Source organism: Lepisma saccharinum, chromosome 24, assembly GCF_977018435.1.
Source record: "Lepisma saccharinum chromosome 24, izLepSacc3.1, whole genome shotgun sequence".
In the NCBI taxonomy this organism is placed as follows: domain Eukaryota; kingdom Metazoa; phylum Arthropoda; class Insecta; order Zygentoma; family Lepismatidae; genus Lepisma; species Lepisma saccharinum.
The window spans coordinates 41,378,767-41,395,614 of record NC_139252.1 but is presented as its reverse complement, the minus strand read 5'-3'; the positions used below and the strand labels follow the sequence as shown (position 1 = coordinate 41,395,614).

The 16,848-nt window shown below is 37.3% G+C and overlaps 2 protein-coding genes across 3 annotated transcripts in view; one reads left to right on the top strand and one right to left on the bottom strand.

The window, feature by feature from the left end:
* LOC145978390 (serine/threonine-protein kinase Nek8-like) overlaps nucleotides 1–14,771 on the top strand; it is a 50,561-nt gene extending 35,790 nt beyond the window's left edge. Inside the window, exons 16-22 of the mRNA XM_083111004.1 lie at nucleotides 2,433–2,619; nucleotides 6,618–6,833; nucleotides 9,775–9,879; nucleotides 10,444–10,506; nucleotides 11,272–11,402; nucleotides 13,055–13,376; nucleotides 14,130–14,771. Of these exons, the coding sequence (XP_082967130.1) occupies nucleotides 2,433–2,619; nucleotides 6,618–6,833; nucleotides 9,775–9,879; nucleotides 10,444–10,506; nucleotides 11,272–11,402; nucleotides 13,055–13,376; nucleotides 14,130–14,207 (1,102 nt within the window). The 3' untranslated portion in view covers nucleotides 14,208–14,771. The remainder of the gene's footprint in view (nucleotides 1–2,432; nucleotides 2,620–6,617; nucleotides 6,834–9,774; nucleotides 9,880–10,443; nucleotides 10,507–11,271; nucleotides 11,403–13,054; nucleotides 13,377–14,129) is intronic.
* The window catches only part of LOC145978393 (non-homologous end-joining factor 1-like), a 42,871-nt gene that overhangs the window by 7,618 nt on the left and 18,405 nt on the right, over nucleotides 1–16,848 (bottom strand). Inside the window, exons 6-7 of one of the 2 annotated variants that reach the window (XR_014440689.1) lie at nucleotides 15,660–15,779; nucleotides 2,774–2,888 (exon numbers count right to left, since the gene is read on the bottom strand). Coding sequence is in view for 1 of the 2 variants with exons in the window: in XM_083111008.1 (XP_082967134.1) it covers nucleotides 15,684–15,779 (96 nt within the window). In the remaining variant the exon portion in view is untranslated. Of the gene's footprint in view, nucleotides 1–330; nucleotides 2,889–15,659; nucleotides 15,780–16,848 lie in introns of those variants that run through there. The other variant, XM_083111008.1, reaches the window with a different exon arrangement.

Genomic DNA, 16,848 nt, shown 5'->3' with positions numbered 1-16,848 from the left:
CTTACAAATATAAAACCTTAAACTCTCAGGTTCGTTACAGGGTCTGTGTGATTCCAATGTATCAAAAAATTATAATTCAATTCAATTTAACTGTATTATATTTAATTCAAGGTGTGGATATTACATTTGCCATTTCACATACTCAGACTAGATATTGATATTGATATGTTGTTTTAAGTCCACTTTATGCACGTGTAAGGCTAATCGGGACTGGACCTACAGTTTAAAGTGGGATCCGAACCACTTGTGCCTCCACCGGGTATCGAACCCGGGACCCCTTGATTACAAGGCGACGACGCTACCACTGCGCCATCGGGGAGGCCTATACTCAGACTAGAAATATATCTACAAAACAAAAGTCACAAATGTTACTTGATATAGTAATCTATGAAAATTGTTAATTGTGTAAGAATTTGAAACTCATATTTACCTAATCAACTTCAAGAAATTTTATCATGCAATAATCTTCCGTTTGCCAGATAGACTGCTCTGCAAAAGACACTAACAAAGGAAACTGAGTGAGAGAATTCTTTTTTATTTTCCACTCAGCTTTCTTTTCTTTTCTTTCCTCGATAAAAATAAAGGATAAACTGTGAAAAACTTGCCTCACGGCATTAATAAATACATATAAATTCAATGGAATTGGGATTCTAAAAAGTTGCAATTTTTCACATCTATGGGGAAAACTCAAGCATAATTCCCACTCTGCCTCAACTAAGCCTGACCTATTCTCTCCTTCTCTACGCCCACTCTGTCCGCTGCCTGTTCTGGTCATCACTATGATATTCCTTAACAATTTCATCTCCACTGCGTTTATCTTACTTCTGCCACGCCCATTATCCAAACCTCTGTTACTTAGATAAATTTTACCAGGGATGAGCCGATATCAATGTATCGGTATCGTAAAGTACCAGTAGGATTTTATTTACCGAAACCAGCGGATATTTTTCTGGCATTTTGATCATTTGTGGGGTGTGCAAAAATGACATACAACACTTTCCCAGAGTCTAACTATACTGAAGTTATGAAAAATTCGAAGTTTCCATTGATTTTGTTCCAATATTATGTAGAACTGTATTTTGTGATTACACAGCATGCATTTTAATATTATGATGTAATTTTTTTATATTTCTGGTAAATTAATTAATTATAATTGGAATGGATATAATATTAATCAATATTTTGAACAGCATTTAACTGCTACAATCATCATTACATCAGTATTGGTATCGGATGTAATCGGTGAGAGTATTGGTATCAGTTCAAAGTGCTTTCGGCTCAGCCCAAATTTTTACACATTCAGAATTTGTTGTACAGCAAGAAAAGTTACATTTGTTAAAAGCAGACATGATCTTTTTTTCTACAAAACATGAAAAGTTGTGTATAAAAAATAACCAAAATCAAATGAATGAACAGGAAATAGTAAACATTATTATAAAAATAGGGCATCAAATTTCCAAACTGTAACATTAAAACATGTGTAAACAATTAGTGCATAACTCAAAAGTATGAGCCAAATCACCCCTTCCTGTTTGTGGTTGGGTTTCATACTGGCAAAGTTGCATAAAAATACTCTCAACTTACTGGGACTGGTAGATCACTCACAAAAAATCAAGCAAAAAAGAACAAGAATTAATACAAAATTATGTACTGCAGAAATCTTGAAATATTTTTTGTGAAATTTAGGTGAGCAATTGTGAATATTTGTGATGAGAATGAAAAGTTTAGAAATAAAATTTAAGAAACTCTTACATGAATATGAACTCTCCTCCCTGCTGTGTGTATATATATATATATTCAGGGTGGAACCTCAATTTTATGTTTCTTAGGGGACCAAGTTGAAAAAACTTTAAATGTGGGAAAATGTAAAAAGGAGAAAACTTTTATACCATTTTGCTATGTTGGGACCATCAAGATTGAATATCCAAGGGTGTATCAAAAAGTAAGGTGAATTTTCGATTTATTGAAAAAAGGGCATAGAAAAAATATGAAGTTGGCCATGGACGATACTCCTCACTTAACCATTTAAGATGTTCAATGCATCAGCAATATCATGCAACCTGACTCTTCTGTCTTCACGAATCATCGCAATTCTCAATGAATTTCAGATGGTTTCTTTCCCTTGGCCCATAAAAAACAAATAACACCGCACACCTTCTCCTTGGAGTAATGTTCAAGTCATTGCGCCATCTTTGAATTGTTCTAGGTACTAGACGGGTTGACGTAGAAGGCTGTAATTGCAGTCAGACTTGCATCACTTTGGTGTCTGACACATACAAAAAAATTAATTAGCTACACAAAAAACTCTGCGTTTTACAAATTCACCTTACTTTTTGATACTTGTATAATGCAGGATGTGCAAAATCCGGAATTTAACTGTATTTATTTATTTTGCCAAATACTAAAAAAAACTTGTGACATGCTGTTGACAGCTGTACGCCAGAGCTTGTAATGATGCCAGAGGAAGGTAGCGTAAAGAAAGTATGCTGTGGAGGAGATGGGACGATCATACTGATGGAAGATGGTACCTTGTACGCTTGCGGGAGGAACACAAATAACAAACTAGGCCTTTCTGAACGTTTGGGGTTACTTACGCAAGTGAAAACAATGAGTCTCAAGGTAAGATATACACATCTAGTTTATTTGAGAGGAAAGCCAGCTTCCCATATTGAAACAGCTCATGGAGCAGTAGTTTAAATCATGAACCCATTTTAAAAACAAATCATTAATTACAATAATAACTGAATAAATTAACTACTGGATAAAATCTTACTTTAGAAATTGAATTATGCTCATATCAGCTTTCACCACATGGAAAATCACATTATCACGTTGCACAGGTCACATTGTTGCTACAGTTTAACATTTGTTCTCATTTACTTGTTAGCCTGTAAGATATAAAAGATAAAAATAATTATTAAGTCTCAGTTGCCTTAGCACTATACATCTTAGCATCATAGGTAATTTAATATTGTGTGCTCTCATTATAATAACTACAAAATGAAGGCAGTCATATAACTATTAGGTCAATTAGTGTACATGAACATGTCTGGACTATATTTTATAACTATATTTTAGCTAAACACTCACACGTAGAATCCTACTTCACCAAGTTTTAGAATCTTAACTGCACATTTAAAAGCAATAACGTAAAGAGAAATTGAATGGTATTGACTGCTGGATAGGGGAAGGGAGACAAGTGAGTATCAAGGATGAGTTGCTATGTAATACTTGAAATTTATGGACTAATGATAAACAAAGAATCTTTTCTACAAATTCATAATAATTATACTGAAAATAGCACAATTACAGTAAATCTTAGTGATATATTACTCCAACTATCTACCAAACATCCCCCAAAAAATTGTAACAAGAAAGTGGTAAATACTAGTAGCCACTTATTGTAGATTTCTACATAAAAATAGTTTGTTTTCTTTGCTCGTTTGTATGCATGCGAATGTGCGTTTATTTTTCAAAAACCTAATTTACTGCATTACTACAAAAACATTGTTTTTTTCCAGAAAAAGAGTAAATTTCCCTGACATTTCCATGCTGGTAGACATCCTGCCAATATAACTACACAGCACCTATTACGTTTCAAAATAGCATTTGAAGTTTGTATACAGGGTGGAGCAAAATTCCGTTTACAACGCTTGGGAGGTGATTCGACAAGTAAAAACAAGGAAAAATGCCATGTGAAAAAATGTCGAAATCGGCACCGTTTTAGAGTGACAGGCGTGCGAAAATCGCCTCACACCATGTTTATAGCACAATAACTCAAGAAGGAAGAAAGATATCAATGTCGGAATAAAATAATACAAACAAAATCGTACCTGACGAATACAATGGTGCAGCAATTGAGGCCCAGTGTAAATTGCGCAAAGGGACTCTCAACGAAAATGGGGAATCTCCTGATGGAAAATACAAGAAATTTACTACTATCTTCTACATAATGTTGAGATCGGAATGTAGGCAGTAAAAAATGGCGACGTATGTCCACATGTCCCACTACTGCTGGGACACCGTCCCACACCCGGGAAATAGGAAAATAACTGCAAATCTCCTGTTGTACACGGCTCACATTGCGGTACGAAGAAGAAAAGAAACCAATTTGTCGCATGTCCCACTACTGCTGGGACACCATCCCAAATGGAAAAAAATACGGAAAATCATAAAAAAATGTTTTCAATCCCTTAATGGTTGGTTGATTTGGTATTTTAATTCCACTTTATGCACAGTAAGCCTAATCGGGACTAGACCTACAGTTTAAACAGTTTAAAGTGGGATCCGAACCACTATGAGCCTCCACCGGGTATCGAACCCGGGACCCCTTGATTGCAAGGCGACGACACTACCACTGCACCATCGGGGAGGCCCTTTCAATCCCTTAATGTTGACACACTACTTTGCAGTACAAAAAACAAAAGTTAAACAATGGCCACATGTCGTCAGGCTGTACATACTACGGACAAGAGAGCTCCCCAAAGAAAGTGGGTAATCCTCGAAGGAATGAAGACAGAGAATGGCGAGAAAACGCACACAATGGCATGTAACATTTCCAGGCACAGCACATCTTGAAGGGATTCCACTGAGAAGCGCACAACCTCCGCACATGCAGATCGATGGTATGTAGTACAGCGATCTCCAGCATCTTCACTCGCACCTTTCCTTAAAGGACACTATGCTGTGCTGATAGGGGCTCACAAACACCGGGACACTCAGAGACGTTGTTGAAAATGTCCGTCATTGACTTCAAGACAAAGATGGCATCGGCAAAGCACTGATTGTCTGGTACGCGCAAATACCTCTGGCATGTCACCAATTGTCCCAGCAGCGGCACTAACACGAGCAACGAGATCCTCAGAACTTTCCACAGAGATTTCATACACGAGCCTTTTCATTTCTCCCCATACAAAGAAATCCAGTGGTGTGAGGTCGGGGGAACGAGGTGGCCACGGTAAAGGTCCACCCCTGCCACACCACACATTCACTGCGAACCTATGTTGATGATGGCGCACAATGATTGCATGCGGATTGTCCATATCCCAGACGTGGCTGTTGTGGCTATTGAACATACCGTCCCTGGTGAACATTGCGTCATCGGTCCACAAAACTCTTGTTGGAAAATGGCAAGAGTTTGTTGAACGTACCATTGGCAGAAATCCATGCGTAGGGAAAGTCCGTGGGCAGTATGTGGTGCACCTTATGCAATTAGTATGGGTGCAATTTTTCCTCCTGAATAACGCGGAACACATTGCTATGGTGGGTTTGTTGCGTACGAGCAATGACACGTGTGCTGGTGTCAGGACGGTGTCGTATCGCGTCCAACACGTCCTCTTCAAATTGCACAGTGCGCACAGTGCGGGGTCTTCCACAATCCAACCTACGGGGTAGTAGAGATCCAGTTTCACGCAGTCGAGCATCAAGTCTTTGAAAGAGTGCATGTGCTGCCAACCGCCTATTGGGAAAACGTTCGTGATACGAACGCCGTGCTTCACGGCTGTTTCGGTTTGCCTCTCCATAAACGAGATGCATATCAGCAAGCTCGTGGGTAGAGTACTCCACCATTGTCCTGTTCGAGAATTGCCCAGCAACAGGGGCACTTTCCCTCCGAGTGACGGATCACAACTACCGTGATTAGCACCCACGTAATGTCACACAGGTGTCCACGCAGTTGTTGCAAACCGAGAAAGAACACGGGAATACGTACTCTATGTACAATATTCCTTGGCGCAATTCAGCCACACACACACGCCAGACTAAACTCCATGCTGCGACATGAAGAACAGACAGGAAGAACAACGGTCGACTACACTCTCTACGTAGTATCCACCAACACTAATACGTAACAGGTGACCTACACTCCCAGCGCTTCCAGTGGGGCTTTCTGTATCAATTAGCTGAAATCAATCTCAGCCTAATCTGACGGCATAGAGTCATTTTCGGGTGAATTTCCTATTTCCCGAGTGTGGGACGGCATCCCAGCAGTAGTGGGACATGTGGACATACGTCGTCATGTTTTTACAGCCTACATTCCGATCTCAACATTATGTAAATAGAATATAGTAGTAAATTTCCTATATTTTCCATCAGGGGATTCCCCACTCAATTGCTGCACCATTGTATTCGTCAGGCACGACTTCCTTTGTATTCTTTTAATCCGACATTGATATCTTTCTTCCTTCTTGAGTTATTGTGCTTTACACATGGTGTGAGGCGATTTTCGCACGCCTGTCACTCGCAAACGGTGCCGATTTCGACATTTTTTCACATGGCATTTTTTCCTTGTTTTTACTTGGCGATTCACCTCCTCCGCGTTGTAAACGGAATATTGCACCACCCTGTATTTTTTAATCATGTACAGCATATATCAATGAAGTTAAGTAACTAACACTGTAATATGAAGAAAAAAAAACTCTGGCCATTCCTATTGAATATACTTAATTTCTGCTACTTTATTGATATTAATTTCTTCTAAATATCTCTGGCCATTCCTATTGAATTTACTTAATTTCTGCTACCTTATTGATATTAATTTCTTCTAAATATCTTCTATGTGGTATTACATATTTTAATTTAATGATATAGAGTTTATAACTTCACTATTTGATTTGCAGGCTGAAGTTGAGAAGGCTGTAGTTCCCACCAGGGTGAAGAGCATAGCCGCTAGAGTGGCTGATGTGTCAATGGGACCAACACATACAGCTGTGCTGACAGAAAGTGGTCACATACTCACGTTTGGGAGAAACACCGAGGGGCAGCTTGGTCGAGGCCACACCCGAACCAGTGATGGCCCATCTGTGGTGAAGTATATGGCAGACAAATATGCAACAGTAAGTATATTACTTATACACTTTTCCACCTTACTGAAATTATCAACATTGGAAATCGCAAGACATTGACCTTCAGCAAAAGAGAAAGAAAACTCTCAATGCAGAGAGACAGGTTATTGTGAATACTGTAACTGCCTTAAGGGGAGGAGGGAGAAACAGTTACGCACTAATTGTGCATTTTTCAATATCGCCCGAATGGATACTGCTACTAAAAAAACCCTGGGTGTATTGAAGAGTATGAATTTCTCTCCATGTTGAAAGTGGAAGCATTTTTTTATGTTGATTATTAAGCTGGACGCGATGTTTGAAAAATATGATTAATAAGAATTTTCGGAATCCCATGTATTTCTTATGTGGAATCAATTTCGACATCAAGTTACGGCTAATCAAATGGAAGTTTCAACTTTTTCGCTGGTGAAATGCATCTTCAAACTGCCCTCTTCCCGTTGACATCTCTTTCTATTCCATCGGAAGTTTTATATTCACAAGAGAACGAATCACATCATACTCCCATATGATCAATGCTTTTCTCCTTGCCTCCTGGCAGTGTTGTCAAACCTGATGCACATAAAATAACTAAATTTCACCTTAAATGGAGGTAAAACTGACTTTCATGGAGCTAGATTTACGAAGGCTGGATAAAGGGTCTCCTAGGATAATGTTAGTTGTCAAAGGGGTGGGGCACTACTATTATCGTTAACTCTAAATTGACGACAATATTTTCTTAGTTTTCAACATCTGGATTCGGCGGTATCACCAATCTCAATAATCCACCGCTGGTCGTATGAAATTGAAAATAAAGAATTCCCTGATCAAAAAATTATGTCAATTTCACATCAAACACGGCGCTATAAAGAAGTAGCTGGGAAGATAAGAGGGAGTGGGGCGACGCAGCCAATATAACAATATCACGTCACGTGCAAAATGTATAATTATGACAAAAGTTGGTCTATGAAGGTCGAAACCAGTGATGGCATCATAGAGGGGCACGGGGGTGGGCATCCCAGTTCACAGCCAAACGAGTGCACGAAAGAGCCAGATCTGGCTTCAAGAGAGCTAAGTTGGCACAATGCTATGGATGGAAGAGCTTGGTAAGACTCCCGTGGAGACTGCCCTTAACTAATTCTCTAGCCTTCTTAAACCCGAAGGTTTATGGCTGCAGCAACACAAGCCTTCCATCTGTCCCTATCCTGGGCAAAATCAATCCAATCCAATTTTCTTTAGGCCCATCTCAACATTATCCCTCAATCTTTGTCTTGGCCTTCCAACTCTAACCATCATGAATACTGTAATAAAATTCTAAATATTTGAGTATTTGATCAATGAAGTGAAAACCAAATCATGCAAACAGGAAATAAAGTTATTAAACAATTTTAACTTGGAAAGAGGCTGAAACAATTTGAAGTCTTGTATTAAGACAGTGGAAAGAATCCATAATTGTTCCTGTGTTTAAAAAAGGTGATAAAATGAACTGCAATAATTACCGTGGAATTTCTCTACTCTCAACAACATATAAAATATTATCTAACATTCTTTTAACAAGACTAACCCCATATGCTAATGAAATTATAGGTGATTATCAATGTGGATTTAAATGCAACAGATCAACTACAGATCAAATTTTTCACATCAGACAGACACTTGAAAAAAAGTGGGAATATAATCAAAATGTCCATCAGCTATTCGTTGATTTCAAAAAAGCATATGATTCGGTCAAAAGAGATAAATTATATAATATATTAGTAGAGTTTGGAATACCTAAGAAGCTTGTTAGTATGATAAAAATATGCACCAGTGAAACAGAAAGTAAAATTCGTGTGGGTATTAATATGTCTGACAAATTTACAATTCATGATGGGTTAAAACAAGGAGATGCATTATCTCCATTGCTCTTTAATTTTGCCTTAGAATATGCTGTTAGGAAGGTAAAAGAAACTAAAGAAGGACTAAAATTAAATGGTGTGACTCAGTTGTTAGCATATGCAGATGATGTAGACTTACTGGGGGATGATGTGAATACAATTAAGAATAATGCTAAAATATTTTTCAAAACTGCTAAAGAGATAGGTTTGGAAGTTAACAAAGAGAAAACTAAATATATGCTTACAGGCCGAAACCAAGTGTTAGGTAATAATCAAAATCTAATTATTGATAACAACTCGTTTGAAACAGTTTCCAAATTCAAGTACTTAGGAGTAATATTAACAAATGAAAATTATATTAAAGAGGAAATAAAAAGTAGGCTTAATTCAGGAAATGCATGTTACTTCTCTCTTCATAAACTTTTGTCTTCTCGTTTAATATCTAAGAAACTAAAAGTTAAAATATACAAAACAGTAATTTTGCCTGTAGTATTATATGGGTGTGAAACTTGGTCCCTTACATTGAAAGAGGAACATAAATTGAGAGTATTTGAAAATAGGATCCTTAGGAAAATATTTGGACCTAAAAGGGATGAGGAGACAGGTGAGTGGAGAAGGTTACATAATTTAGAAGTACATAATTTGTATTCATGTCCAGACATTATTAGAATAATTAAATCAAGAAGACTTAGGTGGGCAGGCCATGTGGCACGAATGGGAGAGGAAAGAGGAGTTTACAGGATTCTTGTTGGGAAACCTGATGGTAAGAGACCAGTAGGAAGGCCAAGACGAAGATGGAGGGACAACGTTGAGATGAACCTAAGGGAAATCGGTAGGGATGGAAAAGAGTATATAGATCTTGCACAAGATAGGGACAGATGGAAGGCCTGTGTTGCTGCAGCCATGAACCTTCGGGTTTAAGAAGGCTAGAGAGTTAGTTAGTTAGTTAGTGTATTAAGATAATTGTATACACAGAGACCTTGTGTGAATGAGTTAATATTAAAATGTTCTAATTTATCTTGCAAAACCTGTAATAAATTAATTTTAAGTTTTACAATGGACTTTTACTTATCTTTCAGATGGTGCAGTGTGGTCCAACTTACACTGTGGCAGGAACAATTGAGAATGCAGTGTACTTCTGGGGTACCAGGCACATTAGCCCCTTAACAAGACCAAATACACAAGTAAATGTTGTTTAGATTCCAATCCATAATACTTTGGCCAATTCTTTTTCTCGGTTCATAAGAAGTTTAGTAGGAAGCTTATTTACATATTTCTGTTAAGCTTTGTTTTGAGATGAACATTTCAGCTAGTTTATACTGTAAGTTAATTTGGGAGTACAATGTGTTAAAATTGGGGTGAGGTACACAGACCACAATATTGTATTTAAGATAAAATCTTTTTGAGAAAAAGGGTCTTTATAGATGAGTAATTTGCAGGAATTCATGATTCTCTCAAATTCATTTTTACTTTTCATAAATGCAAAGGAAGAGCAGGAAGAAAATATAAAATACCAGTTTATGGAATCTCCATGATGATATCATTTTCCTGAAACCTTACTCAAGGCATGGAAATTATACTGACTTTAAAATATGTATCTAGAAAAACAAATGAAGAAATTCAGACAGATATCTGATTCATTCCACATATGTTCACTGGAATCATTTCTACATTAAAAGGCTAAGGTCCAAAATATAAGTTTGTACCATTTCACTGCTGTAATTTAAGATCCTAATTTTTCATTATAGGAGATGCTTCATGCACAAGGGTTGAGAATGTCTGGTAGCTACAACTTGTCAAGAAGTCATCAGGTAATATTTTTCCCCCTCAATTTCAGTACATATGAGAAGTTATTGTTCATCATTCACATACGATTTACAGTTCTTTAATATCAGAGAGATAAAAAATGAACTAACAACAAAGGGACTTTAGACAGAAAAAAAGTACATAAAAATATGCATTCCATGCATGCTTTCATACTTCTATCCTGACAGACCTACAAGATCTGGAACTGTTACATGTGCATATAACATGCTAAACATTTTCATGACCATATGCATAGGTACAGTTACATGAGAATAGTATCATGCTAACTAGTATTAGCTCTTGCATTAATATTAATAGTTATACAATGCGGATGAAACTACTGCAAAGTTTGTTGTGGCATCCAATAACTGGATCTTGTGATGTAAGTTAAATCCTTAACCACAAGGCTATCAGGAATGTCACAAGTAGCTTTAATGTCTTTGAAATATCTAACAAGCTTTCATAGTGTGATATTATGTTACGGGGGAGTGTACATTGCACACTGCGCTTCCGCATAGCTAAATGCTTAGTGCTCTTACGTTTGCTGCAGTTCTGAAAGCAACAGTGGCACACACTGATCTTGAAAGCCAGGAAACAGCAGCGATATGACTCGATGTGCTGAACACGTCGGTCGCTGCTTGGCAGGTGTTGGCCCTCAAAGAATTGCACCAAGGAGTTCAGTTTCACTGCACCCAAACATGAAGCAAACTGAATGTAGATAGTAAATTATTGTGTCAATAATGTATGTTTGTACATTCTTCTATTTACAGACAATGAGACAAAATAAAACTGGATCAGCTTCTAGCACAAATTACACGAGCATTCTCACAGCATCGTCTCTGCAACACCAACAGAGCCTACAATTTCGGGATGTCATTCTGGAACCTCAAGAAATACTTGCGTACGTATGGTAGTTGGTTAAATAGAGCAATTGGCAGAAATCATACAAATTGTATAATTCTTTGCCACAGCACTATGTAACATTGCATTCTTGAATCTGATGGATCACTTGAGATTAAAGATCTCAGTTTTGCATGTCACTTAACCATTAGATGTTCCGGCCCTTTTACTATTCACTACATATTTATAAACAGATTTTTATAAAACAAATAATATTTCACAAATGTCATTTGCATCATCAGACCCAATGCAGTAGGAAGAAAACACTTGTATTTTTGGCATAAAAGCATAAGTTATGGCAACTGCAGATTGTATGTTTGGCCACAATTAACCATCTTGGAACTGATTCAACAACTATACAGGGTGTCTCAAAAGTAATAGCGCAAACTGACACAGGTGAAAGTACACGATAATAGAAGCAAAAAAGTCTCAGTAAACATGGGTCTGCAAATGAGCCGTTTTCGAGATATTCGCGAATGTGTGATTACAAGCCGCCACTGACTTCTTTCTTTGAAAACGTCGTCCTAGTTGATAAAATGCTAATAATACAGTAATAATAATGTTCTCTGAGGCGCTGATGTACAGTTGTAAATGTGAGACTCTCGGGGTGACTTCGAGCAGGGTATTTCTCTTGTTACAAGCGTGCAGCCTCCTGTGCATTGCCGTTAGCAAAACAATAAATGAAATGCATATCCACATACTCTTCGTTGCTGTAAGGTTCCATTTTCACTACCCAGTACAGCACAACTGACGTGACTCCCACAGTATGATTAGACTGTGTACTGATTGTATCCATCCTGTTTGATTACAACGCCATCTCTCGGAAATGTTCTGTTTTGTAAACAAAGAGCAAACCACGGATAACGCAAGGAGTAAAAGCACTCTGTGCTTACAAAATGCAATCAGTGACGGCTTCTAACCACACATTCGCACACATTATTAGCATTTTACCAACTAGGATGACATTTATAAACAATGAAGTCAGTGGCAGCTTGTAATCACACATTCGCGATTATCTCGATAATGGCTCGTTTGCAGACCCATGTTTACTGAGGCTTTTTTGCTTCTATTATCGTGTACTTTCACCGGTGTCAGTTTGCGCTATTACTTATGAGACACCCTGTATAATATACAAGTGCTTTTCTTCCTACTCTATTGGGTCTGCTGATGCAAACGAAAAATTTGTGAAACATCACCTGTCATAAAATAATTAATGGGCTGTTTATAAATTAAATAATGAATAACTAGATTTTTTTAATTTCTGGAAACTAATTTTTTTAATTTCTGGAAACTAATAATGATAGTTACCAATAATGCATTGTTTTGTTCAGGCTATAAAAAGAAAGAACAAAAAAGGAAAAAAAACTGTTAGCCAGTTTCCAGGGTAACACCGTGAACCTTTCAAAAAGATCACCCTTCACAATGTATATCTTAGATATAGGTAAGTATGTTATACTCAAGGAAATATAGTCTACTTACAGCTGGACTAGCAACATGAAATAGCTTTGTAGCACACAGAAGATACTGAATATCCAGATTTGATCTCTCATTGAGTTCTAATTTTCACGTAACTTTTCAGTACTTTGTCAAAATTCTGATCTTAATAAGATTACATCTAAGAGAAAATTTTAAAAATCTTGCCATTCATTCTAGGTTGTATGCATCCCCAAAGCAGATATCAAAGGGAGAAACAGTGAGTCTAGCAGGTGTGTTTTCACAGCATCACAGTATCTATATTTTGGTTGACACTACAGCACCTCTTGCTAGATTCACACCTAGATCCGAGCTACTCAATCAAGCACTACAACAAGCAAATACAACAGAAGTTGAAGAAGAGGAGGAGGAAGAGAACGAAGATGTGAACCATCATGCAACAAAAGAAGAGCAGAAACAAAGAGGGAGAACGGAGGAGAAGAGACGCTCTGAAAAGGAGTACGCTTCTGCAGAGAGTGCAGAAGTGGATAGTTTGGGTCCAGTAAGACAATTTTTAATTTATCTTTCTACTGGAAGAAATAGTGAAAACTACATATCTAAAATGCCAGTCCTGACAATATTGATATTTAACCCATGCAAAATAAAATTACAAAGAACCTGAATGGCTCAGTCACTCTCTTAATTTGTGTAATTCGGTGATTGCAATAAGTTTTGCTCTAGATTTTGATTTAGTGTCACTTCTCTGCCACTTTTAGCTAATCGTGACAATGAGGATGAGTGATGATATGATGACTATGACCAGGACAGTATTCAAACCTGGGACCCTGGTGTCGTAGTGTGCCACACGAACAACTCCACTATGGAGTTGGCAGCTTTGCCTTAGAAAAAGCTGTGTATTTAGACACTTCCTTACAAAACCAGGGTATGAACTATACCCTTATATTTGTTCACAGTTGTATTTTTGGCATAAAAACAGAAAACCTGGACATTTTGCACTAAATTACAGGTTATTTATAAAAATATTGGATCAATGTAATTATTGGCTATTTTACGACAAAGCAGCAGGTCTATATTAGCTAATACCAGTAGAGTACTGCCTGTAATTCCTTTCCTAATATGCATCTTCATGTTTGCAAACATTTACTTCAAAACTTGAATTGTAAGTTCTTGAACAACCGCCTCGCTAATTTTTTTAGGAACATTTAGTGCCAAGTACTTTATAAATTCTAAACATAACTTGTGTACTCCCTCCTCTCAAACTAAAACTAAGAAGTATTTTATATATATTTTGTAGGTACCGGAATGGATCAAGGCTGAGCTTGCAGAATCAGATGCAGTGTGGCCAGGATTTGTACATCAGAAGCAGAAATGAAAGTACTACAAAACATGCCCTATAATTCTAATTTCTCATTAACTTACTTATGAGGACATCATTTTGGAACTGTTTGATCTTGTAAAATTATAAGAAATTTCCAATAATGGCACAATACCTAAAGAGTGATGGAGCAAACAAATCACTGACCGAAGAGAACATTCTATGGTGCATAAAATTGAGCACTTAATGCAAATGCAAACCATTTTTGAGAGGATGGGGGGGATTATTTCAGAAATGCAGCCATGGTGTGTGTAAAATTTTTCTTTCATTTTTCTCAATAAAGTTTCAGTTATTTATTAACTGTTTCAGTTATTTCACTACACGTATTTGACTCCATATGATAGTAAAAAAATCGTTACGTCATGTGTCGGCAAAATACTTCTTAAAATCAAGTTCAGGTTTCGCTGATGTTGCCGTAATCACACCCCCTTCGCAGTCTCTCGACCAGCCCTGTTGATGATTCTGCGATGGAACCAAAAGCTTGGACAAACTCTTAAAGTGTATTTTATCATGCTGTTTGTGCATGTTGTGTTGTCTTAACAAGTATTTGACTCAATGTAAAGTGCAAAATAAACCAAATACAGCAGACCTGTGGTTATATGAACTTTAATTTGACATTTTTTCATATTATAAAATTTCTTTACCGTGGATGTATTTGAACATAATTCAGCTCTTGGCATGAAGTTTCGTCAGTAACCAGATCCAACACAACAATTGACCATGACAGTCATACGTCCCAACCAGAATACAAGATTTATATTGCTTGCTGGTTTTTTTTCTGTTGGTTTTGCAGCACTGTACCTTTCATAACTGTCATGAGTGCTATGAAGGAACAATGTGATTGATTGATCGAGTTGGTGTTTTAAGTCCACTTTATGCACAGTAAGGCTAATCGGGACTGGACCCAAAATTTAAAGTGGGATCTGAACCACTATGTGCCTCCACCGTGTATTGAACCCGGGACCCCTTTATTATAAGGCAGCAAAGGTACCACTGCGCCATCAGGGAGGCCTGTGAAGGAACAATGTGTTGTTACTGTGAAAATATTTACAAATATGGGGCAGGATATGCGAAAACAGTTTGCAAAGTGTGTGACAGTCGGCAAAATGGAACAAATAAGTCACCAGTTCAAAGACTGGATAAGAAACTCAAGACTGCATGTTTGATTATGGACGTTAAAACACCCGTGTGCCATCCTACTAGCTGGTCTCTTAAAAACATTGCCACAGTTAGTAATACGTATTTTACTGACTCCAGGAGCCTTAATTCTCATGGAATTGTCATCAGTCACCATTTGTCGCATTTTGCATTCTACACTTAATTGCAGTATGTGCACTTTGTCTGAAATAAAAACATCAGCAATTTTCAAATATATGATGCTATATATAACAAAATTAAATCTTACATTCTTGTTGGGACATGCTTAAAACAATTATAAAATCTCTTTACCATAGACTTGAAGACCATACATCCTTAAAACTTTAATTGTACTCTTTTCGTCTTCTTCTTTTTCTTAGGTACTTCACTTTCTGGTCTGTTCCCACTAGGATCATCATCACAATCATCATCCTAAATAAATAAATAAAAGTTTCTAATAAATTCAATTCCATGAGACACGTGTAATAATGCTAAAACTACAATAAGGAAGAGAGAAAGCAATGATATGAAATGCCAGGGAGTCGGATATTACTGTTGGTCATGGCATCTCCCTGATGGTGTAGTGGTGATGCTGTTGCCTTGTTTGATCCCCAGTAAACTGTAGGCCCAGTCCCTATTAGTCTATCTGTGCATAAAGTTGACTTAAAAACACACCTTCACTGTTGTCAAGTTACAATTACTACAACTTGTTTGTTTGTTGCCTTCTTCTGTCTTGCTATGTTCTGTGTGGCACCTCCCTTGTCTAAAGCTTTTGAGGAAAAGAACACCAGTTAGGTATTGTATAGGTAAAGTTCCATAGTTCTCTGTTACAATGCAGAAATGTGAAACGTCATTTACCTACATAGAATTTTCATGATGTTTACAGTACCACACAGTGACCAACTTGGATCTTACTGTGATTAACTGAATGGCTACAGTGACTATTTGTAAATGACAGATCAGAATCAAGTGCAGTACTACTAAAGTTTTTCTTAGAGATTCATATTCGAATGTGGAACATTTCTTCAAAAATGCATTTATGTTATTTATTATTTAACAAAATTTATGCTATTGTGATTCAGAATATGTTACAACAAACTCAAATTTAGAACAGTGAACACTAACAGGAGCTAAGATAACTACGTATATGTCAATGACAGATCAGGTTCATCAGATCTGGTATGGCACTCCTCATTTTTTGTCGATTTGGATTGAAATTTATTTAATATTAATTTTAACTAAATATATGCTAATAGTATAGGTGGCGGACATTGAAACTGAAACACTGGTGATTAAAGAACACGTCACTGGAGGACTCAACTGTGCCATCTGTTGGTCATGCACAGTGCAGCAGGCATTCAAGCACATAGGTGTGTGTGTCTGCCAGTCACATTCAGTGCTAGAATGGGGGACATATCAGAGTTCCAAAGATAGCAAATTGTTGGCGCTCATCTCTGCATCAGTAATGGAGACTGCGAATATTTGTAGGATATCAAGAGCC